Here is a 27,055-nt window from a genome sequence, read left to right on the forward strand (position 1 = left end):
TGAAATGTTTGTTTTAAATTTGACATAAATATTGATACTGTAGAACTACAACAGAATTCACTGCGTAAGGTAAAGCTGGCTGTGCTTCAAACTCCATATCCTTCATCTCATTTGTTCTTCCTTTATTGAAAATCAGATCTGTGTGTTGGATGCACTCCTGCTCTGCACTTCAGACCCTGAGGGACTTCTTAATTTTTCAGGGAGCTGCTTGTAATCAGGTAGTACCGTATACATAAACATGAGCTCAAACTTCAGAACTTCTACCTTTACTTGTGGACACTGTTAACATTTGGATTGTTTACTCGTGAATATAACCTAAACAGAGGTTTCTGTTCAGAATTACTCGTTGATATTAGCTCTGAAAATCAGAAGCCTGACAGCACTTCTGTGACAGAACTTCAATGAATTCATAAATTAAATGGAATGCTTATGCTTGCCAAGAGCCACGGCTTAACAATGGAAAGAAGATAAAGGAGGAAAAAGTAAGTGCAGTATATTCAGTGTAGTTGAAAAGTAATGTTTAAGAGGCAGGTTTTCAGATGTCTGTAGGAAGAGACAATATGAATGTTGTAGAAAATGCACCAAGACTGAGGGTTAACATAAAGCAACAGCGCTCAGTGCGAATGATCTGAAGGACTGAACTGAAATCACGGTGCTTTGTAATTTTTCCTTTTATCTTCATAGAAGTTCACCCTGTTGCTGTGTGGATGTGAGCACAGAGGCACAAAAGCATTTCTTTTTGCTTCTATTTCTCTGCTTGGTTTGAGCTTCTCCCCACCTTCCTGGTGGGTTGTTTTAGCTTGTTTGGTCAATGGACGATGTTTCTTTTGGCAAATGGACAATGGGATGAAGAGAAAGAAGCACACACAGAATCATTAATGGTTAAGAGGGGAAGATGGTTAAGATGGTCTGTGTCCACCTGGTCCACCCCTGCTCCAGAGCAGAGTGCTTACGGCCGAGTCAGGCAGCTTCTGGGGAAGTGGGGGAATGGTTTACAAGGGGGAATGGCTTTAAACTGAGACAGGGGAGGTTTAGGTTAGATATTAGGAGGAAGTTTTTCACACAGAGGGTGGTGACACACTGGAACAGGTTGCACAAGGAGGTTGTGGATGCCCCATCCCTGCAGGCATTCAAGGCCAGGCTGGATGTGGCTCTGGGCAGCCTGGTCTGGTGGTTGGTGACCCTGCACATAGCAGGAGGGTTGAAACTGGATGATCATTGTGATCCTTTTCAACCCAGGCCATTCTATGATTCTACGGTACTAACAGTAAACTTGGCTTTAATTGTGAAGTGTGCTTCTTTCTGCACATAACAAGAGTAGGAGCTTTGTCCCATGGGCTGCGGGCAGTCTTTCATGACATGTAGGAAGTGCCAGAGGACTGAAGCTCAGCTGGGGAAGCAGAACCAGCGCTGCTTTGTTCAGCAGGGAGGTGATGGTTCCAGGAATATCAGAAGGGAAAGTGATCTCAGAGGGAGCAAAGGCTTTCTGTGCTCTGTCTGCAGCTGACCCTGTATCCCCAGGCCGACATCCTGCTGCATGTGGGTTACCTAAGGATGTGTTGCTACAACAGTCGCTGCATCCAGCAACCGTGGCTTGTCTCCTTCTAAAAATACAGCCACGTTCGGAGGTAATGGGGGTGGCAGAGTCAGGAGTGTGTCAGCAGCTTTCTGTCAGCGAGCAGCCTAGAGAACACATCTGGGGAAGCTGCCATGTAAACACAGCAAGTCTATTCTTATCTGCTGCCCTCCTGTGAAATGCTTTTCCTATTATCGCCTCTCTTGTTCTTTCCCCTTATGGAAGGCTGTAACACACACTTACTTGAACCAGGTCCAGCCCCTCCTGCATCAGGTTCCTCAAATCCAGTCCTCCTCCACTCGGGAAGCTCCCCGGGTCAGATCCATAAGGAAAATCAGTTGACACTGTCATGAGCTACCTCAGCTTCTTGGATTATATCTGGCACAAGCAAGTATAGAAACAATCAATTGTAAGCCTGCCTATGTTTCTCCTAACAATTGCCATCAGAAACTGATGCTTGTTGCACTTCTCTTGGAGCTCAGGTCTAGCACACTGTATGCTTACAGCTGAGTTTGAGCGTTGAACAGGAGCCATGTGTACATTATTGGTGTTACTTTAGGTCTCAGGCATGTAATGGCAATTCTCTGGCCAATTCAGCAGCTAATTCAGCTCCTATTGGTTGTTGCACAGCATGTGTAGTTCATCAAGGAGCACGTTGTTTTGGTTTGGGTCAGAACAGCACAGCAGTCACAAGGTTTCTGTACTTTACTTTTGCATTCGGTGCTGTAGTGTAGTCTATGATGTTCACCTTCATCCAGGTCTGGTAATGGCACACTTAACTGTATGGCATTAAAATCTCATGGCTGAAAACAGGGATTTAGAGTAAGAAGAATCTAAAAGGTCATGGTGAGTACACCCAATTCCTCCCCACTCAGGGCAGCTTTCCAGTTGCTTTTAATGCAAAAGATTCCAGTCTGCTTCCTTGTATTCTGTTTCGGGTATCTTTAATCTGACAGAGAGGTTTGATCCTCTGCTGCATAAAAATCATGGGCAGCTCACACAGTTGGCACTTAAAAACATGCCAAGACATTACAGGTTGTCTATAGAAGGACTGAATTAGTGCAAAAGTGGGATGGGGAAATCTCAGTCTCATTACCCCACAAAAACAGTCTCTTGAGGCGTGACTGTGCTGGGAAGGGTTGCTAAACCAAAGGGTTACAGGTGTTGAGAGAAGCAATGGTCTCAACCCCAAATGCTTCACCCTCAAAGGTACCACATCAGCTTCTGTCTTTATTAACTTAAGATCTGCAAGGTGCTTTGGGAGGTTATCTTGGAAGTCTGTGAGCATAAGCCATCTATAAATCGGTGTTTGGGTATCGCCATCCCTCTATTACATAATACTCAGTTACTGTCCTCTGTGGCTAACATACATCCATGAGGGAGGAAGAGCTACCCAAGAAAAGGGAACAGTGACCAGCGTGGTTATGGACCAGTCACCGTTCTTATTTGGTAGCACATTCCCCTGAGGTACTGAACTACTGTAATTTCTGGCTCCCGTATCTGAATTCAAGGTGTTTGGGTTGAGAACAGTTAAGAACCTCTTGCTGAAGCCTGGTAATGGTTGTGTCTGCTGCCCTGTTTGCAGTTCTGTTTTAGCACCACATCTGTTCTACTCCCCATAAAACAGGAAGCATTTCATTCCCTGCACCAATTTATGGTTGTGAGAAAAGCTGTATCCTACTTTATACAAGCAGAGAAAAAAAAAAGGTTGTTATCAGTTTTTATTATCAGCTCCCTCACAAACAGGAATGAGATTTAATGAGAGGTTCATTTAGAGGCAAATGAAACTTCTTAAATGATTTATTTATTTATTTGCAGATTAAACAGTTTTGAACAGTTCAGACTTCGAACATCTTAAGGGAATCTACGGGAAGGAAGGGGACAGCCTTCATAGCCGGGTTCGTAGTGATAGAGCAAGGAGAAATGGCTTCTAGCTTAAAGAGGGTAGATTTAGGTTAGATATAAAAAGTATTTTATAGTGAGGGTGGTGAAGCACTGGAACAGGTTGCCCAAAGATGTGGTTGATGCCCCATCCCTGGAGACTTGCAAAGGGAGGCTGGACTAGGCCCTGAGCACCTGATCTACCTTGTTTATTGCAGGGGGGTTGGACTAGATGACCATTAAAGGTCTCTTCCAATTCTAAGGATTCTCTGATGGGAAACTCTCAGATCTTATCAGAAAACAGCATTACTCCATACACTCCAGCCCTGCGCCAATAGTGGCAATGCTGCCATCCACCCCCTTCAACTGGAAGGAGACATCACTGTGTGAGAGAGCTCTTCCAGGAAAAAAAAGAAAGAAAAAGAGCCAAAGATGTAACTGGTTTGGGACTGGTGAGAGCATCAACAGGAGCAGAGAGGTCAGTTCTCAGTTATCCCACAATCTCTGTTTTCCATCTACAGGATGGAGGTACACAGTCACTGCCAGAGCGATGGATCCTCACTGTTCACCAGTCTCTGTAAACCTCCAAGAAAATGCTTTTGAAGGCTGGGATCTCATACACAGAGTGCAGTTAGCTGAGGATGGGTCACTGCAGTAGCCGCAGTACAGTGCGTTTTTTGAAGCCATCTTCCTATGCTACTTCTTTCAGTGTCTCTGCAGCTGCCTGCACAGTGAAGGCTGCAATGGAAATCTGCCTCTTGACTTCTTCCCAGGCTCCGTGAAGGTCTGTTTTGCTTTCAATATCAAACATGGCATCATAGATACCTGGGAAGGACTCTCCAGCATACTTGTTGTGGTTGCTTGGAGCGAAGATGACGTGTCTGTGGGGGGGAAAAAAGGGTAGGTACACTAAGTAAAAAGAATCATGAGTACTATGTGCATTCACTGGGGGAAACTGTTAAGATGCGTGCTACAAAAAGCAACTAAGAATGACAAGAAGACTAGAATTTACTGAATATACAGGCAGTCTAGCTGGAACCGTCTTTAGAATGGCAGAACAGACCAGCCCATAGGACAAACTCTACAGGGAAGGGATCAGATTTAACATGAGGAGCCTTCTTGGGAAAACCCAGTGCATTGGTCTAATTAGGAATGAAACCACGTTAGGAACTTTTGCAAATGAGAGTTCAACAAATATACTGAACTAATGTGACAGTGCAGAACATGGAATAAAACTGAGGACAACAAGTACACGAGACCCGAAAAATAATGCAGCAAATGACTGGTAATTACGAGATCTGAGAAAGGAATATGGAGAACTATGGGAGAATTGGTAAGAAAGGCATGGACTCTTTAGAGAAGCAGTAACTGTATGGGAACATAAGCAGATAAAATTGTAACCTAAAATGGTATCTTTTGAGCTATTATACTTACATACAGCATACACACGAGATAAACTGGCTGTCTTATTAGAGTGGACAGCTAAAATCAGCTTGGACAGCTAAAAACTTAAGAGTCAGAGAACTTAACTTAGGCAGTTAAGGAACTTGCACAAGTTGTTGCCTCACCTGTAAAACTTCCTTCCTGGTAAGCCAAGAGGATCAATGAAAGCTCTTTCTATAAACATCAGCTGATCGTTCATGATTCGCACTGCAACTGGGCTGCAGAGAATGGAAAGAAGATGCATTTCACATGGTCGGGAAATGACTGCTCCTTTTCATTCAGTTACCACTCCTCTTCTTTGGATAGAAGGCCAGGTTTTCCCAATAGTGATAGGACATGTGAGTCCCATAGAATCATTACAATTGGAAAAGACCTCTAAGGTCCTGCCCAAACATCAGCCCACCCCCACCATGCCAACCAACCATCCCTCAGTGCCACATCTCCACATTTCTTGAGCACCTCCAGGGACAGTGACTCCACCACCTCCCTGGCAGCCCGTGCCAATGCCTCAACATTCATTCTGAGCAGAAGTGTTTCCTAATATCCAGCCTGAACCTCTGGTGCAACTTAAGGCCGTAGGGCTGCCCCCTAGTTTTTCAAGCACCACATGAATGTCTTATATACTCTCAAGCATCACTCTCTCCTTTAGGTATGCTAAAAGTATAAATATTTGTGTCACCTACAGCATTCAAGCATAGGTGTCTAAACACAGAGCTCAGTCCAACTTTAACTTCCACTGCTATCTTCTTTTCCATTTATTACAATAATTGTAATGACAAGCTGATATTTATAAGCTCTACAGCTGATACCATTCATCACTGAAAGCAGAATTAATCCTGGCAGATATTGCCTGTCTCAGAGTTCAAGGGCTCTGGTCCATACTAATCAGACAGACTCCCTGTGCAGTCAGTGCCCTTGCTGCCCTAAGCAGATGTGATTAACTGCCCTTCAAAATACTAATTTTGCTCCATGAAATATAAAGGGAATCAAGACAAGTAATTATATCTTTAAGGTGGCTAAAAACTGAGCAAGATAAATATCACCCCAAGGAGAGAAAGAAACACAGGCTGCACTAGGAGCAAATCCAAAACTGACAGCAAGTTCAGCTGGTCTGCATTTGTAACTTTCTCCTACCAAAATCTGATGGAGGGCTTCAGGAATACCCTGGGACAAAGAAGGGAAAATCCAGAGACGAGCTTTTACCAAAATGGAGATAGATACGTATGTCCTTATGACTTACTCCTTCCTGTCCACTTGCTCAAGCCTCCTGTGAAATTCAGCTGCAGCCTCTGAAAAGTTCCCCACGGCGGAAAAAAGAGGATCTGGAATGGGAAGGATTTAAACAACTTCAGACGATCTGCAGAGCCCAGTACACCTTTTAGTTGCCCAGGGTGAGCGCAACTACATGTGTTTGGTTGTGCTGCTTGCATCAGTTTTCCTGTCTCTCCCAGAATTTATTACTTTCCTCCGTGCAGGCTTGGAAGAGCTACAAGCAGGAAGAAAGAGCTCAGCCATGGTGCACTCTTGGCTGCTTTCTCCAGTTCTGCTCCTTGGCAGCCCATTCAACCCCATGCCACAGCTGAGCCACAGAAGCAGCAGACCTCCTGCTAATGACAATATCAGCAGCAATTATTTCCCCATGGGAGGGGCTATCTGATACAGACCCGGGGAAAATAAGCAATTTCTGCATCCCATTTCTGTAGAGCAAGGTGGATGCTGGGAGCAGAAATGGCCTCACCAAAACTCACTACACAGAAGGAAGTTTCACAACTTGCACATTTTGCCTACAGAAGTTTCAGAAATCTTTAGATAATCAAGAATATGATAGAACCATAGAATCAGGTTGGAAAGGACCAATAACATCGTCCAGTCCAACCGTCCTCCCATTACCGTAGCTACAGCAAACCACTAAACCAGATCTTGGAGCTCCTTATTCAGACACCTCTTGAACACTGCCAGGAACGGCGACTCCACCACCTCCCTGGGCAGCCATTCCAGTGCCTGACCACTCACTGAGAGAAAAAGTTTTTCCTTATGTCCAGTCTAAACCTCCTCTGATACAACTTGTGGCCATTTCCTCGGGTCCTGTTTGGTGCCTGGGAGAAGAGGCCAAGCCCTTCCTCATCACAACCTCCCTTCAGGAAGCTGTAGAATGCAATGAGGTCTCCCCTGAGCATCCTCTTCTCCAGGCTAAACAATCCCAGCTCCCTGAGCTGCTCCTCATAAGACTTGTGCTCCAGACCCCTCACCAGTTTCGTTACCCTTCTCTGGACACATTTCAGGGCCTCGATGTCTTTCTTGTAGTGAGGGGCCCAAATCTCAATGCAGTACTAGAGGTGCAGCCTCACAAGTGTTGAGTACAGGAACATGGATGAGGTCAGCACCTAAATCCAGCCCCTTGTGGGCAACTCCAGCCCATCTATGCTCATAAATTCATCACACTACTATAGAAAGTGCATAGGCTTTCTTTTCCCAGGACTGCTATTGAAACCTGTTCTGCAGTTTCTATTTCCAGCAAACTCATTTATTCATCACCAGCCCACAATTATTCTTGCATTAATATTTCTCCTTAGTTTACATAAGTAGAAGCACAGATTTTGCCCCTGCAGCCAGTTTATGGACTGTGGCACAGAGTCACCTTGCTGGGGAGGATTTGCACTTGTCCACGACTGCACTTCCCTGGGGCGATAGTTATCAGCTTGCCAGAGGACAGAGCTCTGTCCCACTGACATCATGGCTGTATCGAGGCAGCAGATTGTATTTCAGAAGCAGTAGGAAGGGATTTAAGAAAAAAAAAGGAAAGGTCATCTGAAAATATATAAGAGAATTTGTGCTCATGTTCATGAGCTACTCTGTGCTGCCAATATTTGGTTATTTTAAGAAATATTATCACTTTTCTTCTTTTCGTCCACCTCTCCCACCCCCCCACCCCTGCAGGCCTTATTTCCAATAGCTCATTATTACAAGTAAATATTTCATGAAGAAAAGGCTTCCAGCGTTCACTGTTGCAGAGGAACAGCTGAAATGGTTGCATGAAGGCAAATTAAAAACTCCATCAACTGTTTTGAAGGACAATTATGTGATTTATTCAGCTTTAATTAACAGCTTTCTGACATTGGGGGATGTCAATGAGTAGCTCTATAGAAATGTTTGGTGAAATGAAATTTGGTTTTCATAATATTGTAAAGACTACATCTTTACTGTAATGCACTCTGGTGTCACTGAATAGACATAAAATGAGAATCATAGGTTTATCTGAGAAATGTTTTAAAACTGATCAGGCATCAGAGGAGAGACATGAAAATAATGAAAAAGAATGAAAAGGTTGGAAAACATTCCTTGTCAGAGCGCTCCATCTACAAAGTTCTTAAGGAGACAGTTCAGTGTTACGGAGAAAAAAGACTTCTATAGCCTAGCTGACATAGGAACAAATATGCATCATTTGGAAGTCAATTTGGGCATGTGAAATGAGAAAGAAACACAAACAACAAGAATAAAAGATGTAATAGAAATTTTAAGAGATATTCCAATACTGGAAAAAAGAAAGTCCAGTCTTGATGTTTCCTTATAAGATACACTGCAGTTCATTGACTTAAATCTTCCTGTTAGGTGAACTCAGCCCAGGCAACCCATGACAAAGGGTTTCCTTTGTGGCCCCATGGCAAAAAACATCACTCCAAAATGGTCAGGAGTTTTCCACCTAGGCCACTAGACAACCTCTGCCCTTCCAGACAACCCAAAAGAGTATTGTATTAAAGCTAACTCATGTCTTCTAACCTATGAGTCCATCAGATACCAAATGGGTTAGGGACTTCCAGAAGTCCTCTTTGGTACAGGAACACAAGGGGTGAAATAGGCAAGGAGAAAGAAAGAAGAGAAAGGGAGAGAAAGGAGAATGACTGTGGAGACAATCCAGAGAGGTTGTAGATGCCCCATCCATGGAGGCATTCAAGGCCAGGCTGGATGTGGCTCTGGTCAACTTGGCCTGGTGGTTGGTGACCCTGCACATAGCAGGGGGTTGAAACTGGATGATCATTGCGGTCCTTTTCAACCCAGGCCATTCTATGATTCTATCCAAGCTTGTGATCACATCACTCTGCATCTCCCATTCTGTTACGTGCCTCATTACAATGAGCTCACACACTCAGTAAATGCACTTATGCAGAAATTAAAGGGTTCTGTTGACTAAAAGTGGCACCCAGGCATTGATTTAGAGGGGAAGCAGGTTTCCCAAGGTCACATTAAGCCTTTTACTTGTGTCTTGCAAATTATAGGCAGCTGCCACCAATATTTAATCCGTCTTCTTTTTTTCTAAGGAAAATAATCTGGGCATGGGTGAGAACCAGGGTGATACCATCTCTTTGTTCTGCCTTTGATTCTTGTTTATGGCTGCTCATCAGTACTGTGATAACACACCTAATAATATAAATGAACATTATTATAACTCACTCATCTCTAAACAATACTGTGTTAATCCCAGTTAGGTTCAGAAAGATCTTTTTTTAGAGGATCTTAACACGATAGCAGGTTGGAAACAGAAAAGGAACTCAGTTTCAGAGGGAGAACAGACACATCATGTCTCTGCCTAACTCCAGTTGGCCCACTCAACTAATTCTGCTTTGGCTGTTACTCACCAAATGACACTCTGTATGTTTTCAGCTGTTCTTCATGTTTCTTGGCCAATTTATAGATTCTGTCACTGTATCCTTTTAAGGCCTCTCCATAGTCTCTACAGTCGAATGGAATGACCTGGGAATCTGCAAGTTCATAAACCAGTTTGCCTCGCAGCTTGGCAATTGCTAGCTGCTTCTTGAAGGTGGGGTCATAAAATTTTTCCACTAACTCAAAGGTCTCATACACAGTGTGATAAACAGGATAATTGCTGAATTTATCTGTTTTCTGAAATGAAAAAAAAAGAGCAAGTAAATTTGTCAGTAACTGCAGTTAAGGTTGTACTGCCGCCATGATGTTCCGCACAGCTTCCAAATCAAAAAAGCTACTTCTTACAAAACACAATTTACTCCCCTTCTTTCTGTGTGCTTATCTTCAGAAAATAAAGGAACCCAAATCCATGACTGTCACACAAGAAAAAGGGGGCAGTTTTCCTTCTGTCCACCTACACAGACCTGACTTCAGTTCCCTTGGACAGACGTGGCCTTGAATGATTTGGAAATCAGTCTGAAGTCTGGGATCACAGAAATCCTCAGCCGTGGCCCCTCTGAATAATATTTCCTGAACAAACTCCATGGGGATGTATATATTAAGGGCACTGCTAATAGTACAGCGGAATGAAATCCACCCTCCCAATCAGATACTATAAATACACTCTTGAGAACATGATAGCCCATAAAATGTACGCATTACTGTAACGTTTTATTCTCCACGCCATTAGGTTCCTTGTTAAATTCTAAAATAGTACTGATGAGTCGAAAACGAGCCAAAAATTCATCGAAGCTTTTATTATTATTATTATTATTATTATTATGAACTATGAATAAATGCTTTTAAAGGATGACAGTTCATCACCACTGAACCCCTCAGAGAACCCCTCTGTTGGCTCACCCTGTTCTTGGTGTAGCGGACTCTGCCAGATGCAATTCCCAGTCGCTGGAAGTAAGCTTCAAAATCACTGCCTGATCCCAGTTTGTTTATTCTGCATGTAGGAAACAGAACGTGCCAGAGAGGCAGTGCTTATTTTATAAGATGGTGGTAATGTATGCAAAATGCAGATTTACAGAGAAATGGAGGTCAAGGCTTCTGAAGGGCACACCAGGGACGCCAGTCAGTTCAGAGAGTAGATGAGCAGCAAGCTTAATTACCCTAACTGATTTTATTCCAGCACACTAATCCAGTATCCAGTATTACTACAAGGATCTTTTAAAGGTAGCATCCCTAAGTGTGACCACATTAGGAAAAAAATGAACGTGGCACGCACAAGAACTGTAGCTTTGCATCAGATCTGCAGTCATAAGATATTAAATGCCTATTTCCAAATTAAAAGGAATAGAGAGGCAATATATGTAAAGACAGATGTGCTTCATACTTAGCACATCCCACAGTACAAAGACCAGCAAATAATTTCCACAGCACAAGACAGATTAGCATTTGTTACTTACAAGTAAATATTGCCATCTGCTGGGTAGGTGTGGCAAGACAGAGGAAAAGCAAAATAACAGTAGTTAAGATGTTGTATTCTAAGTATTTTTGAATATTGATTTGATATTAACTTTTAGGGTTAAGTGTCTGGCCAGGAGAATAGGTGAGTAGTTGGCATTTCCTGTTAAAAATAAATAACCCAGCTTCTTCTGTTAGCATGTATTTCTGAAAGAAAACAGATCAGTATCAGCTAAGAGAGATTAGATCTAATAGGATTTTCAAAAGGAAGAAATCTTGTGTGAGCTTAATGTGTCTAGAAGAACATTACCAAGGCTCGAAAGTTGATAGGGTCATCCATGCAGAGCACTGGGTCAAATGATACAGGGGGCAGTTCTATTTGCCTAATGAGAATGTAAGATTTAACCTTAGCAGTCACGCGCTTAAACAACGTGCTGAGGTTTTAATACCTTCAAATATAGATTTTTAATGTGTAACATCTACATCCATTGTATAAACAAATAATAATTATCATGAGAGCTTTTAAATTACTGCCCAAGGCAGTTTCTTTCCACAAAGCACTTGTTTAGCATAATAGTCTTGATATTACCTCATACATAAGAGTAACTAAATTATACTTTGACTTTTTTCCCCAGCCTGCAATTCCATGTTGGCTTTCCAAAGTATTTTTTCTGTTCAAAACAGACTTTTGAAGAGTGTGAGGTTTTCTCTTGCAGCGAACGTACAAGTCACAATCATCCTCAAAAGGAAGTCAAGACATTTTATTCTATTTTAGATAACATTAAGAGACTTCAAATACTAAAAGATTTTTGCAGCGCTGTCAACAACACATCCTGAAGAATTTGAGAGAGGAGCCATACTATGATACAATGAAAATATTGGGAAAGGGAAAACAGAGTAATTACTTACCTGGGATAACTGTTATTTTCAGGTGTGGGGTCTTTCTCAAGCCAACTCTCATAAAGAGATTTATTTTCATAACCTTCATCAGGGCTTGAAATCTGGAGAAAAACAGATTATAATCTCATTGGGAGTACCTCAAAGTCAAGCTGGTATCAAGAGACCTTAACCAATAGCACTGCTGTGTGTAAGGAGGTACACATACCCTACTTACTTCTATATACCACTAAATAGCATCTCACAGGCACCTGGAGCCAACCACAGGCAGAGGGTAGAGCAAGACAAAAGCTGAAAGACACAAAACTAAACACATCTGGGGTTTCACAGAATCATAGAATGGCCTGGGTTGAAAAGGACCACAATGATCATCCAGTTTCAACCCCCCTGATATGTGCAGGGTCACCAACCAGCAGACCAGGCTGCCCAGAGCCACATCCAGCCTGGCCTTGAATGTCTGCAGGGATGGGGCATCCACAGACTCCTGTTCCAGTGCATCACCACCCTCTGTGTGAAAAACTTCCTCCTCATATCTAATGTAAACCTCTGCTGTCTCAGTTTAAAACCATTCTCCTTCTCTGATCACTATCCAGCCTTGTAATCAGCCATTCCCAGTCCTCTATACTTCAAGTACTGCAAGGCCGCAATGAGGTCTCCTCAGAGCCTTCTCTTCTCCGAAAATTATGAAGCTAGGAAATTGCCTGTCCAAAGTTGCTAGAAGAACTATGGCAGAGTTCCACATAAATCAAAATCCTGGTCCTTGTCTCCAGCTATGCTTACTTGTCTGTGACAGCTATGGCTAAAGTTACCATTGTCCAAATGTAAAATTGCTTACAATGTGCCCAAGATTGGGATTTTTCTCTTTTTTAATTTAATTATTTTTTTTTACTTTTATTATTGTTTTTATTATTATTGTTGTTATTATTATTATTAATGTAAAGCATAAATGTGCATGGCTAGGTGCATAACACTGTTGAGCCTTAATACAGCATTGAAAAATACACAGACTCCGAGTCGACAATGATAGGAGCTCCGACCTCTAAAATTATGGCAACAGTTAGTAGAAAAAAAGAGCAACTTTGTGAAGCAGTCACTTGACTACTGTCATTCTCAGGGCATTTCAGCAAAATTCTAAGGCTAAATTGGAATTGGCATAACAGGAGCAAGCTGAACTCTTGACACAGGCAAGTGAAAGTGCTTCATGCTCTGGCGGAGATGCTATTCTAACAGTTCTGGTCATAACAAAACCATTGGCGAGCATTTTCATACAATGCTAAGAACCTTGTAAGATGTACTGTTCACTCTAACTTAGATTTACGTCTGGAATCAGATCCCGGGACAATAAAGATGTTTGAATCCTTATATAAATTTTATTCACAGAATCACCAAGGTTGGAAAAGACCTAAAATACCATCCAGTCCAACCATCCACCTATTACCAATAGCTCCCACTAAACCATGTCCCTCAACACAACATCCAGTCGTTCCTTGAACACCCCCATGGTCGGTAACTCCACCACCTCCCTGGGCAGCCCATTCCAGTGCCTGACCATTCTTTCAGAGAAGTAGTATTTCCTAATGTCCAGCCTAAATCTCCCTGGCACAGCTTAAAGCCATTCCCTCTAGTGATTCCCTCTAGATTCTGTGATACTATAATAGGTGAGGCAAGGAAAAGACATATCAGGGCTCTACAGTGATATCAGTCACCTGAACATATGTTTCTATACTACCAGAAATGGTGGCCTAGCTAGAAGTGATTTTTCAACACACTGCCCTTGGTATCTCTGATTTCTCTTCAACAGTCCATAAAAACATCATTTTCCTTTGGGAAATCCCCAAAACGTCTATTAATGATCTTACAGGGAAGGTCAAAGGAGTGTGAAAGAAAGGTTTCACAAGAGATATACAGTCACTGGAGGCCACTTGGGACACATCAACATTGGTAAATAAATTAGAGATGGTTTGGAATTGAAAACTACAAAATTGAAGCACTTTAAAAACTGAACCAGGATTTTATCTTCCAGGCTGATGAGAGGCAGTCACACAAGAAGAAAAGCAAAAATTACTCTCTAGAAAACTGTGGCATGAAACTGAAAAGAAAAAAGAGCATATGGGTAAAATGCATTGTAGATGAGATTCTTCAGAGAGAGAAAGTAAGTCTTTCAGCCTTGTGATAATTTGTGCTGAGAGTTAAAAAAAACAAAGGAGACATGATCTGACCACTTGTAGTAAAGCAAATCCAAACATCTGGCCCACTACACAGCCCATTCAGTACTCTGATATTTATTACAGTGTCTCAGAAGCTCAGTGAGATCTGGAGGTGATTCAAGGGCATCTGAGAAAAACTGGTGTTGAGCGAACATGAAAAGATATAGGTTTTAGATTTTAATAGATTGCATTTGAATGTGAAATGCAGTTTATTTCCTTGCATGCTTACAAGAATTGATCTTGCTTAAGTGTTTTCTTAACTTATTTATTTATTCAATTATCTATATTCCAACTTTTGTACATACATATATATATATATACAGTTATCTCTACATACAGTTATTTCACTATATATTGCAAATAATATTCCAGTTATGTCAGGAATACATTTCAACCTTGCTGTGTATACTAAGGAACTGTGAGCCAGGACCATGTACCACTGAGAGAATGTTTTGCCACTCATCTTAGTAGGATCAAGATTCATTCAGCACTGCTATAAGACAAAAGCAATATTACTCCATAGTCTCATCTTGTCCAGTAAATCCGCACATTCTTAGAAAATCAAGAACGACAAACACTCTGACTCAGTACCTCTTTCGTTAGGTTGTATATCAGTTTGTAGAGAAGAGGGGTGCAGTCAACTCGCAATGTGTAGTTGCCTGAAAATGAAGCACAGACATGGAAATCTTCTCTCCACATACCATTGCCATAATCTTCCTAATGGATTAATCCCTGCAGTGCGTTCTTAGACAAACTCCTCGACTCCAAGGCAGAGAATTTAGATCTTTCCTCAGAACAGATACAGAAACAGACTGTTTATTTGGTCACATTTTGTAAGCTTCTGTTTCTACACAACAATAACGCACTGTTTACTGAACATGCAAAGTAATGTAATGAGGCTTCCCCATAGTTCTAGAATACGTGCAACTATCCTTCATCAGCTACTTGTCACTCATTGGCCCCATCACTTGTGTGCTCCCCAAAGCTTGCATTAAACAGCAGGTAGTGTTAAGTCGGTTAGTGTCTCATAGGGAAGCTGTCAGTCATAGCAGCAAGAGCCTCACTGCTGAGGAAGGCAGGACTGCAAAGCAGTCTTTTCTGTAGCCACCCAAGAGCAGCTGGGCAAACATCTTTTCCCCTCAGATGTGGACAACTAGAAGGGTGAGAGGGTTTTGACATAATGAAACCTCAGAAAACACTGTTATTAGATGGTGTCATTGCTTTAGACCTGGGGTCATCCAGGAAAGTGAAAGATGCCCAAATACTTAAAACAGCCCACTGATAATGGTGCTTTTTTTGCCTTATTACATATCTTTCCCACTGGTTTTACTTCCACACTTTCTTCGATGCACAAAGCAAGAGACGTGTTTGAGTAACAAGGATTTGGAAGCAAATAGTTAATGCAGCAGCGTGTTGGCTGCTGATCAGCTGAAAAAAATGAACGTGTTACAATCCATGCTGAGAATATGAAGCAGTTGTAAAGTTATTATTTCATCCACGAGATCTAAGTGTGAACTTCTGCTCCACTTTTTCCACAGCATGCACGCTGTATAATTGAAGGAACAGCTCTACTGTCCTTACACCCAACCTCCAACACAGTATTTAGAAACTGGGTTTGGCTTTTCTTCCAGTCCTTTTGTGACAGACAGAATTTTCATCTGACAGGAGTGAAAAGAGTTGTTAAATGTGTCTATTGATACCCATTTTAGTCACACAGAGTAAGCGCAAAATGGTTGGGTTTAACATGGGAAAAGCGATGCCCAAAAGAACTGAGAATACGGCGCTGAACAGATTCAGGGGTCTCTGGTTGGGGCTGTTCGGCCTGGAGAGAAGGCTCTGGGGAGACCTGAGAGAGGCCTTTCAGTACCTAAAGGGGGTGGTAAGAATGAGGACACTCTTTGTCAGGGTCTGCTGTGATAGAACAAGGGGAAATGGTTTCAAACAAAGCGAGGGGTGATTTAAACTGGGTATTAGGAAGAAGGTTTTTACAGTGAGGTTGGTGCAGCACTGGCACAGGCTGCCCACAATGGTGGTGGATGCCCCATCCCTGGAGACACTCAAGGTGAGGCTGGGTGAGACTCAGAGCAACTGATGGAGCTGTGGGTGTCTCTGTTCATTGCAGGGCAGTTGGACTGGATGGCCTTTAAGGGTCCTTTCCAACTCGAACAATCATTTTATTCTATGATGATTTCAGCACAGAAAACAGCAAATGAAATCCTATAATTAAGCTCAGAACAATTTAGAGATATAGTTCTCGCTATACTGATTTAGGTCATTGTGCTTGCTCTAACTTCCCACATCTAGTTTCTAAGCAGCATTCCTCTATGCCAGATTCTTCTGAGAATCTGAAGGACACAGTAAATTAAATAACAGTGGATCACTTTTTTTGTGAATCACTCCAGAGATCTCATTTTTCTATGCCAGCCCTGGCATAATCTGCAAGGAACTCTGCACAGCCTCCCTCTTCACAGCTCTGCACAAAGGTGTGTGCCCCATCCCAAAGCAACAAAATGATTCCCCACACCTACAAAACGTAAGCACGAGGTTTTGACACTAATTGTCTTGTGTCTGTAAATAAGTGTCCCAAGATGCTACACTTCCATAGGTAAAGGAGCTGGAGCTGCACGTACAGTCTGTACATACTAACTGTAATTGTATAATAACTCCTAAGCAGTTAAGATAATATAATTGATGTTTGCTAGCTCTGGATGCAATAATAACACACAGTGAACTACTGAAACTGACATCCATAAAGTAAAGTGAATTTAAAAGGAAGACACACCTTCTATAGAAGAGTCTGTGTTGATGTACGCCACTGCCCGTTCCTGGAGGACTCTGGCATTTTCCTGAGGTTGTAAAAGTGTAATTATTATTTTCCTTTAGTGACATTTACTCGAGAGCATAATAAATGTACCAGCCTTTTTGTTTTGTTTTTGTTTTTTAACCACACTGCCTTTAAAAAATAAGTCAGAATAAACAGCACAATGCACTTTACTGATCATAGTGATGTTTGAGGATGGATCAATGATCTGAACACACAACATTCACTCTTGCTTCTGGGACTCAATTTTTTCCTGGAAACCACCCACAAAATGTGGGTGCTGCCTGCTGCAAGAAGGGACAGGAAAGTTGATGCAAATGATATGAAGCTGCAGGGAGTGGATGACTCACCATTGGGCTGTGCAGCCAACCAGAGGGACCTGGACAGGATGGAGAGGGACTAACAGGAACCTCATGGAGTTCAGTGAGAAGTGTAGTGTCCTGAACCTGGGCAAGGACAGCCCCAGGCACCAGCACAGACTGGGAACACCCAGCTGGAAAGCAGTTCTGCATAAATGGTCCTGAGAGCCCACTGAACATGAGACAGCAGCATACACTTGATGCTAAGAAGTCTGACAATGCTCCTGTCTGCATGAGGCCACCAGCAGGCCGAAAGAGGTGATATTTCATCTATTCAATGCTTGTGAGCCCACAACTGGAGTTCACTGTCCAGTTCTTGGCCCCCCAGTACAAGAGGGATATGGACATACTGGAGAGAGTCCAGATGGGCTTTGAATATCTCTACAGAAGGAGACTAAAAATCTTCTCTGGGCAACCTCTTTCCTGAGCTCCATCATCCTTAACATAAAGAAACATGTTTCTATGGAACTTTCTGTGTTGAAGTTTCAGGCCACTGCTCCTTGCCCTATCACTACGCATCACCGAGTAGAGCCTGGCATCATTCAATCTGCCTTCCACCTCCCTTTAGATATTTACAAACATTAATCTGATGCCTCCTCAATTTTCTTCTCCTCAGGCTGAACAGACCCAGGTTACTCAGCCTTTCCTCATACAGGAGATGCTCCAGGCTCCCTATCATCTTTGTGGCCCTCCACTGGGAGACACCTGTCCTTTTTGAACTGGGGACCACAGAATTGGACATGGTATCCTAAATGTGGCCTCACCAGTTCAGCTTCTGATATCACGTCCCAGTATTTAACTGAATTTTAACAATGATAAAGTGAGTATTGCTGTAATTTCCACACTCATTACTAAAAAAGATGAATCAAAGCTGTTTTGAGTCAACTAAGCATCGCTTTCATGATAAATATTTACATGCACATGCTTAATTTTTTTGCAAACCAGTAATTATTTTTGGAATTGATATTCTAATCAGGAAGTGGTATGTTACTCAATCCTGGCTTTGTAATGGATATTCTAATGAGGTCAGTAATTGATACTTGATTCATTCAATTTATAAACAACTAATTATTTTTTAAACACGTGAACTACAAATTAGCTGGATGATTGATAACTCCATAATGCACTCACTATCTTTACAACAAACACTAGAGAAGAAAGCAATCTTGTATGTGCATACACGGGGCCACGCGTATGTAGAAAAGCATATCTGCAGCATAAATTCCTTCAAGATGTGTTCATGTAACAAAGGGATGTTGCCACACTTGCAGAGTCTTTGTTACAGAGAAGACAGTACATACAATGGGTTAATTTTCCCAAGATTTAGTAGATGGCAGATCTGGCAGCTGCAGGAAAATGAATGTAAGCTGTGAGGAACGTCTCCAGAGAAACTGAAATCTAATTTTGGTGTCAAAGAGGAGGAATGCACACCACTGAGACAAAGCAGGAAAACAATAACAGAAAAACATCGAGGTTCAGATATGAGTGGTGCTTAGAAGCTTCTAATCTACTACAGCTGCCATGGCGTGAAATAGTGGATGATAGATTACTGGCTATTACATTATTAAGCAAACAACATTACAGAGCAGCAGAAGTAATATGAGAACAAGAATACAAAGCACTAATCTATTCATTACTTGCTCAAGAGAAATAGATCTTTTAAGAATCATGCTTTCATGCACCTCATACTTAAAACAATTGTTCTTTTTTCTCTTGATAGCATCTAAACATGCCCACATACATAGAGAAAGAAATCATAAATAAAAGGTTAATATACACTATGCTTTTGTTACCACTAGAATTCGGGAGAGCTGAGGCTTTAGTACCGACTCCCTCCACTCAATAAGTAATTTTAAAGGTAATTTATGTTATGTTTTCTTTGTCTAATGTCCCGTAAAACAACAAAAAGGGGCAGAGTGCCTATTTCAAAAGCAAAATCCAAGTTCTATAAACACAGCGTCGTAAATAATATTTTAACAGCAAAATAATCTGTTAAACGTTTCAGTGCTAATGAACCGCGTGATTTACCTCAGCCCACTCTGTGGAACCCAGCAACCCAAACTCCTCTGCATCCCAACTGGCAAAAATGATAGTTCGCTTGGGTCTCCAACCTGCAGTCACATAATTAAGCTTGAAAATCAAGCTCATCTTACGATGTCAAAAGAAAGATTGCACAGTTAATTTAATCACTTTAAGAAAATAGACTTAATTGCTATAGCAGTAAAAAATATATATAATCATGCTAAGTTCTTTGGAGAAATAGATTACTGCAAAGACATTTCTTCTTAATGCAAAATTTCCATTCCATACAACTAAAATAGTAATATTACACTGACGAGAAAGATGAGGGAATAAATTCAGCCAACTAAGATGGATCTCTTCAACGAATCTGTATGTTTCATAATGGAACAGACACCCAACTTTCTGTAAAGGTGAAGCTTAAATCAAAACAGCTGCTACTAAGGAGTATTCATCACTGTCTCTCAGAGCTGTTCTTCTCGATATGCACCACTTCGAGCCCATAAAAAGTAAGTTACCTTCCATCTTCATTTTACCAAAACTTCGAACAACCTCTTGAAGAACAGCTGCACCCGTACTTGGATCAATACCGCCAAACACCCAGGAGTCTCTATGACCTCCCAAAATAACGTATCTATCTGCAAACAAGCACACGATATCAATCCTGACTTAAAAATGCATTTATGTCATTTGCGTTTCCATTGATTCCATCATTATTATTCAACATATTTGTCAGTAATGTGGAAGTGGGATTTAGTGCATCCTCAACTGCTTTGTCAATGACTCCAAGCTGCATGATGTGCCTGAAACAATGGAGAGGAGGGATGCCACCCAGAGACAACAGGACAGGCTGGAGAGACAGACCCATGTAAACCTCATGAAGTTCAATAAGGCAAGTGCAAGGTCCTACATCTGGTTCAGGGCAATTCCAAGCACAGATACAGGCTGGGGGATGAGTGGATTGAGTGCAGCCCTGACAAGCAAGTGTTCAGGACAGAGCCAACAGTGTGCTCTCACAGCCCAGGCGGAGAACAGTATCCCGTTCTTCATCAAATAAGGGGGTTGGAACAGGGTGGGTTTTACCATTCCTTCCAATGCAAGCAATTCTATTCCACACACTTTTTGAATTAACATTCTTTTATGCATGTCCTGTTACTTAGTCCCAACAATAGGATGTTAAGGTCCTAAATCATAACCAGTTTTCTGCACTTTGCATTCTGTCAAGATTTGCAAGACAAAGCATGTTAATTATATAAGCAGAATCCCATGGTAAAAGGACAGGCATGTAAAGAATTATATCTATCATTCTAGCATTATAATTCGAGTACATTCTTGAGAATGCCTGTTAAGAACAGTGTAGTGGAGGGATGGGACAAGCTATTAAAGATTTCTCAGATTCCAATACTATCTGGCTAATTTAGTAACTTTTTCTTGCAACCCAATGACAAGTTCAGCAAACACCAAATAAATAAGGAATTAAAATCCTCAGGCACCTTATGCTCACCTGGTTCCACAGCTCCTCTGATGATACCAACAACGTTGTAAATTCGAGCAACTTTATTGTTTGTATGAACATGCATTCTGACTTTTCTGAAACAAAAAGCAGTTGGTGTAACCATCCCTGAGAAGCTTGTAAGTAAGAAAGTTTCTGTTTTGCTTTCTGTGTTCATTCATCACTTATCTAATCTATCATGCTGCATCAGCATCCCATGTCTTATTTCAAGTTAAACTGTTGGCAGAAAGGGGCCTACACAGGCCAGCCTCTAAAGTTTCAAACCTTTAAAGAGAGATGGAAGTTGGAGAGACAGTCATTATAAACAGTTATGCACAAATACATTGAAATGTCTGTTTAGGAGAGTAGATCAAAGTGATCAAAATTTGTCAAAGCAAAAGAATGTATTAAAAAACAAAAACAAAAAAACCCACAATTTCTCATGAAACTTTATAAAAAGAAAGGAAATTCAGGTATTAGAAGAAATAAAAATAATGTACTCTTCAGCCCCTTTTAACCTATAGAAGACACAAAGAATGAAACAACACTAATTTGGGGTCTGGCAAAACCCCAAGAGCTTCACATCTTTTCAGCAGCAAATCTGCATGGCTGTCAAAATGCAGACCCACTTCTCAAGACAGCTACTGGATCACCGCCCAGAAAATAAGTGGCACCTGTGGCTTAAACATACTTACACTAGCATATTTCCACACACAAGTGTCTGTCTACCTAGACTCAAAAGTCTCATTTTGATATAGAATTACTCTGATAGAAAAGTATATGCAGGATTAGCCTCTATTTACAAACATTACTTCCCCTATCAAGCGGGAAGATGTTAAAAAGTGCGTTCAAAAATATTTCCTTTGCATACGTGTTCACAATGAATCATGGTAGTTAGCAAAATACTATTGATAATCCAACAGTTCCAAGTCCAATTTCTCCCTAATCCAATTAGTAAAACATTGTGCTTCATTTTTTTATATCCTATTATTTTTACAGACTTTCAACCATGGGAACCAGCTTTGGGAAACAGAAGGTGGACTCACGAACCATTTCCACAATCCACAGCTCCTACATTCAAAGAAACACTGGGAGGTTTCCAGTGGACAATGAAAAACTATCGAGAAGAGTACTACTGAATTAGTAGTGCTTCCCTTCTGGACATCTACAAAGTGGCTTAACTAATTTTCCCTTGGTCAGTAGAAACATGAAAGAAAAACTAATGGATAGATGGACTGGTTATGTATACTCTTGGCATCCATCTACCATTTACATTGGGGAACACTGAGCACTGTAGTTTTGATCATTTACTTTCTAATTCTAATATTTATCATTGAGTGTTGACCACTAAGAATGAAGTTAATTTATTCAGGGCAGGGTGGTCTGAACTAGATTTGACTTCAGAGTCCCTTTCATCCAAAACCATTCTATGATTGTATGTTTCTATTAGAACACCTCTGATTGTATTATTTCACAGTCTTTTTCTTGTGGCCATTTTTGCCATTTTAATAAACAGTTGAGTATTAAAACAGACCTTGTTGAAAAGCTGTGCACAAATCCTGGCCCTATGTTATAAGACACATTGAGAGCTCCCTTCCAGGTGCTGTCTGGAGCTGCGGGTCCTCCCATTGCACTGTTGAGTAAAAACCAAGAAGAACATAGTTGAGCAGTGGGCTAAAATCAGAAATTCCTGCAATAGCTACTGCACCAAAACCAAAGTGGGCTTACAGAATTCTTAAAAGCATCATGCCAGAAACAGATTTCTCCGAACCTCTGAAATTTCAGAAGCACATGCTACTACAAACTAACAGTAAATACAAGGAACTCTACAGGTTTTACCATCTTAGAATAAAACATCTCACAGTACATTTGTGAATACTTAATTGTGGTGAAGAGGACTGATGTGTACTCACCGCAATAACACTTCTGCATCATGATATCCAATGGGATGAACTGGGATTTTTGGAATCCCTACACCTTCATTAACTTTGTATCGAAAAATGTACTCTAAAAAAACAGAGCAAAATATCCATTGTATAGCATTCTTATCAGATACCACCAAACTAAACTGAGATTTTTTTATTGATGCAGCCATGTAACAGCCTCAAGCATCCATCAATTCCTTAATCATTTCTTACAACATTTCTAGGATATTGCTTTGTAGAAAACCAAAACATAATAAGAGAATCACAAATCCAATGGTGCTTCTGCGCATCCCCCACAAGAGGTCTAAAGAGGATTCTTAAAGAGACTGACTGCATCGCATTCAGAGAACATTCAAGCTGAAAACATCTAGACACGGGAAGACTTATGCATATCAGACACATTTCTTTGTTTATAAGCTCGCCTTAGCATCCACTTAGAGTAGAAAGAGATTATTGGTGTGGATATATCCCTAATCTGAATGCACGCCTGACTGAAGACTAGACTTGCTGTCCATCTACATTATTGTGTCTCTTCAAAGCTGAATGTGGAATAACCAATCTGGTGTTTGCCTTTTGCATGCTTCAGAAGACATCCACAGCTGCATTTGGGGCTTGGACTCAATGATCTCTAGAGGTCCCTTCCAACCCCTACAATTCTGATCCCGTGATTTACCTAGGTTGCAGGCATTCACTGTCCCTCTGAAACTAGTGAGCCAGGTGCAAACACCCTGCCCTGCTAGGTTTGTTTTTCTTTTCTATATGGTGTTGTGTTATGCCCCCAGTAATAATCACAAGCCAGTGAGTTCCCCAGAAGCACCCTTTTGTTGCCATCCCATTGGCAGACAGGACTGGTAGGCACCTTAATTCAGGCTGCCAATAGGGACAAGAAAAACATTTGGTGCCAAGTTTCAAAAGTCTCTAGGCCACTGTTATTGTTATTACAGAAATCTACACCCTGTATGGAGAATTTTAAACTGTTTGGAATTTAGGATGAGAAAGAAAGCATACCTACAAGCAAAGCTATTACTCCTCTTTGATGATAGACTATAGTGTAGTCTAAACTTGTCCTCTTGCGAAACAAAGAGATTTAAAAACAGCTGTAAATTATCACTCATTTTCAACTACTTTGCAGTCTGAAAACCTGAAATCATTCACCTGAGAGTTATAAGGCTGAGAAAATGCAAAGAGATTCTCCCAAAAACGCAACCTTCCCCACCTAACTCAAAAGCAACCAGTCAAAATGACATACAGGCGGAATCTAATGTGCAACAGGAAAATGGGTGACTGCTGAAAGTAATTCTAGGTAACTTTTCTTTTTGCATCTGTACCAAAACCAGATGAATTTCTAGAGCTACGGTAACTTTCAGTAGCATTTTAGAAAGTACTTGATGGTCCAGGGTACGGATCTGTCACTCACCTTTTGCAGGATAACCGGGTGTTAGAGGGTCCCCAGCTCCATTCAGGTTCAGCACATTCCCACGCTGGACTCCTCTGCCTGGAAGGTTCCAGCCATCTGGGTAAGGATCTACTCCTGGGGCACAGTAATCAGCAGGGTCTGAATAAAGTATGATCCCTATGGCTCCTGCTAAAATGGCATTTTTAACCTGTAAAATGATTTGACATTATAAGTTTCTTAAGTGCAATAATAACTTTGAATGTTGACTCCCACATGGACACAGTTTTAGATGATGTACATGTGGAAAAGTGAATACGATCACAGACTCAGCAGACCATACCACAACAAAAGACATTAAGTTCATTATTTGTCGCACACCTTTAAATCACACCCCAGAGCTATGAGATAAAGCACAAGGCAAAACTCTGAGGGAAAAGAACTAACTACTACCTTCCTTTTCCCTCCATCCTCAATTTTATTGGTGTTGATGTCCATAGCCAGAGGAGTAGTTACTCAATGTCTGTACATCAGAATCTTTATTGAATCCTCCAAAATACTGCAGCTCTTCAGATGAAAAGTAGCAAAAACCTTGGCTCTGCAAACTGTTCCCCAAACTAATCTCTTGCAAGAACTGCCTAAAGAGTCTGTAGTCATATCACTGTCAGGAAATTAGTATGCTTAACATATTTTCTTCTTTTACAAGTTAATGTAAAGAAGGCAGATATGCTGGATGCATTACCAGGACTCTTCAACGTCTTTATCAGTGACATAGATGATAGGACCAAGTGTACCCTCAACAAGTTTGATAATGAAACCAAGCTGAACATTGCAGTTGACATGGCAGAAGGACGGGATGTTATCCAGAAAGACCTTGATAAACTCAAGAGGTGGGCCCATGTCAACCTAATGAGGTTCAACAAAGGAAAGTGCAGAATTCTGCACTTGGGTTGAGATAACTCCAGATACATATACAGAATGGGAGAATAAATCCTTGAGAGTAGCCTTGCTGAGAAGGACTTAAGAGTCCTGATGGATGGAGAAATTAACTCAAGCCAGCAGTGTACTCTAACAGCCTGGAATGCCAACAGTATCCTGGGCTGTATCAGAAGAGGGGTAGCAGCAGTGCAAGAGAGATGACTGTCTCACTCTACTCTGCGCTCATGAAGTCAGATCTGAAGTACTGCATCCATGTCTGGGGGCCCCAACACAGGAAAGATGCAGAGCATCCAGAGGAGGACCATTAAGATGGCAAGGGGGCTGGAGCACCTCCCCTGGGCTTGTTCAGCTTGGAGAAGAGAAGGCTGAGTGGGGTGACCTCATCAAGGCCTTTCAGTATTTAAAGGGAGATTATAAACAGAAGGAAAATAAACATTTTACATGGATAGATTGTGATAACACAAGGGGAAATGGTTTTAAATCTAAGGAGGGGGGGATTTAGATTAGATGTAAGGAGGAAGTTTTTCAGCGAGATGGAAGCAAGGTGCTGGAAAGGGCGCTCAGAGTGGTTGTGGCTGCTCTCTCCCTGGAGGTTTTTAAGGCCAGGCTGGATGGGGCCCTGGGCAACCTGATCTTATGCTTGATCTAGCAGTTGGCAACCCTGCCTGTGTCAGGGTGTCAGGGAGGTTGGAACTTGATGAACATTGAGGTCCCATCCAACCCAAGCTATTTTATGACTCTGTGTTTCTTCTCATATATTTCAACTTACACTCATCATTAACTCCTGCTGGCTTTACTGTGAGCAGTATTAGACACAGCTGCCCACAAATTTAAAAAAAAAAAAAAAAAAAAAAATTAAGCACAGCACTTACTTTGTTTCCTCTGAAGATCTTCCCATATCTGGCTATGACAATCTTTCCTGTACAGTTAATTCCCATTTCACGCTCCAGTTTCATAAAGTCTTCAGTGCGGCCATAATTCACATATACCAGATCTGCCTGCACAGTAAAGAACATCAATTTGTTAGTAATTGGTCATCGAACAAACAAAATACCTCTTCAGTCTTCTTCATGTGTGATATATTTTGCATCTCCATATATGAGTTCCAGCCCCAATAAAACTAATAGCGAAATATTTCCATCATATCTACAGGAAATCTTGTGTCAGACAGTTGACCTTCCTATGAAACTCTGCACTTAACTGCTGCCCAGCAGCCATACAAACCAAGGCTGCAAATGAAAACAACACAGTCTGCTAAACTGACAAAGTTCTGTGGCATGGATAGATAGTGCTGTTACTTGTATACATAGACACTTGCTATTATATGATTTTATTTGTATATATCTATAAAACAGTGCTGCCCCTGACTGATCTAGCCACGGTGAATTACTAGTTTGAGTGATTTTTTAACCTTTGAAGACATACACTCAGTCCAACCTGTATTTCAAAATCATTTCTATAGTTAATTCCACTTAAGACTCAAGGAAATCCTTTCCACATGACTGAGTGGAGTAACCCAAGATGTATCCAATTTTCCAACGAAAGAGAAGCTCTTTACTTGTTTCATGAACCACATTTCCAGCACTTTCAAAAAGGTTTCTTTCTAATAGACTTCTAACCTTCACACAATATGTGGCCTGTCTTTTTCTTCCCTTGTAGTAATGGTTAATTAAAATTTCTACAATAAGTATTTTGAAATGCTGAAGCAATCCATTCCATCAAGCATTCCTCAAAACACAATTTCAGTCAACAATTCTCTTGCTTATCTTTCTTACCTCTGGCGTTCCTGGCGCTGAAAAAGCATTATATGGTGGCAATATATCAGTAACATTTTCATATCCCTGAGGAGGTGGTTCAAATGATGAAGTATTGAAAATCTATCAATAAATAACATAAGCTTTTGGTCAAGCAATGTACCTCAAGGTGTAAGTTTGGTTAATGCAAATGATATGCTAATTTCCTTAAACTGTCAGCAAAAAAGATGGAATG

At 41.2% G+C, this 27,055-nt stretch overlaps 1 protein-coding gene across 13 annotated transcripts in view; it reads right to left on the reverse strand.

Annotated features, from left to right (window-relative positions):
- Nucleotides 1–3,358: 3,358 nt before the first annotated feature.
- Nucleotides 3,359–27,055, reverse strand: part of LOC107308460 (N-acetylated-alpha-linked acidic dipeptidase 2-like) — a 33,873-nt gene continuing 10,176 nt past the window's right edge. For 2 of the 13 annotated variants that reach the window (XM_015852363.3, XM_085509239.1), the window contains 16 exons: nucleotides 26,842–26,943; nucleotides 25,939–26,064; nucleotides 24,152–24,338; nucleotides 22,723–22,816; nucleotides 22,344–22,442; nucleotides 20,822–20,907; nucleotides 19,836–19,955; nucleotides 19,327–19,409; nucleotides 16,901–16,964; nucleotides 14,710–14,777; nucleotides 11,924–12,015; nucleotides 10,463–10,553; nucleotides 9,535–9,799; nucleotides 6,141–6,222; nucleotides 5,026–5,118; nucleotides 3,359–4,338 (listed from right to left, as the gene is read on the reverse strand). In XM_015852363.3, coding sequence (XP_015707849.2) covers nucleotides 4,149–4,338; nucleotides 5,026–5,118; nucleotides 6,141–6,222; nucleotides 9,535–9,799; nucleotides 10,463–10,553; nucleotides 11,924–12,015; nucleotides 14,710–14,777; nucleotides 16,901–16,964; nucleotides 19,327–19,409; nucleotides 19,836–19,955; nucleotides 20,822–20,907; nucleotides 22,344–22,442; nucleotides 22,723–22,816; nucleotides 24,152–24,338; nucleotides 25,939–26,064; nucleotides 26,842–26,943 — 1,842 coding nt within the window. In that variant the 3' untranslated portion in view covers nucleotides 3,359–4,148. Of the gene's footprint in view, nucleotides 4,339–5,025; nucleotides 5,119–6,140; nucleotides 6,223–7,962; nucleotides 9,317–9,534; nucleotides 9,800–10,462; nucleotides 10,554–11,016; nucleotides 11,222–11,324; nucleotides 11,398–11,923; nucleotides 12,016–14,378; nucleotides 14,612–14,709; nucleotides 14,778–16,900; nucleotides 16,965–19,325; nucleotides 19,447–19,835; nucleotides 19,956–20,810; nucleotides 20,908–22,343; nucleotides 22,443–22,722; nucleotides 22,817–24,151; nucleotides 24,339–25,938; nucleotides 26,065–26,841; nucleotides 26,944–27,055 lie in introns of those variants that run through there. The other 11 variants (XR_014931892.1, XM_085509266.1, XM_015852365.3 and 8 more) reach the window with 11 other exon arrangements.

Source organism: Coturnix japonica, chromosome 1, assembly GCF_054131305.1.
Source record: "Coturnix japonica strain WE chromosome 1, WE-NBRP24, whole genome shotgun sequence".
Classification (NCBI taxonomy): domain Eukaryota; kingdom Metazoa; phylum Chordata; class Aves; order Galliformes; family Phasianidae; genus Coturnix; species Coturnix japonica.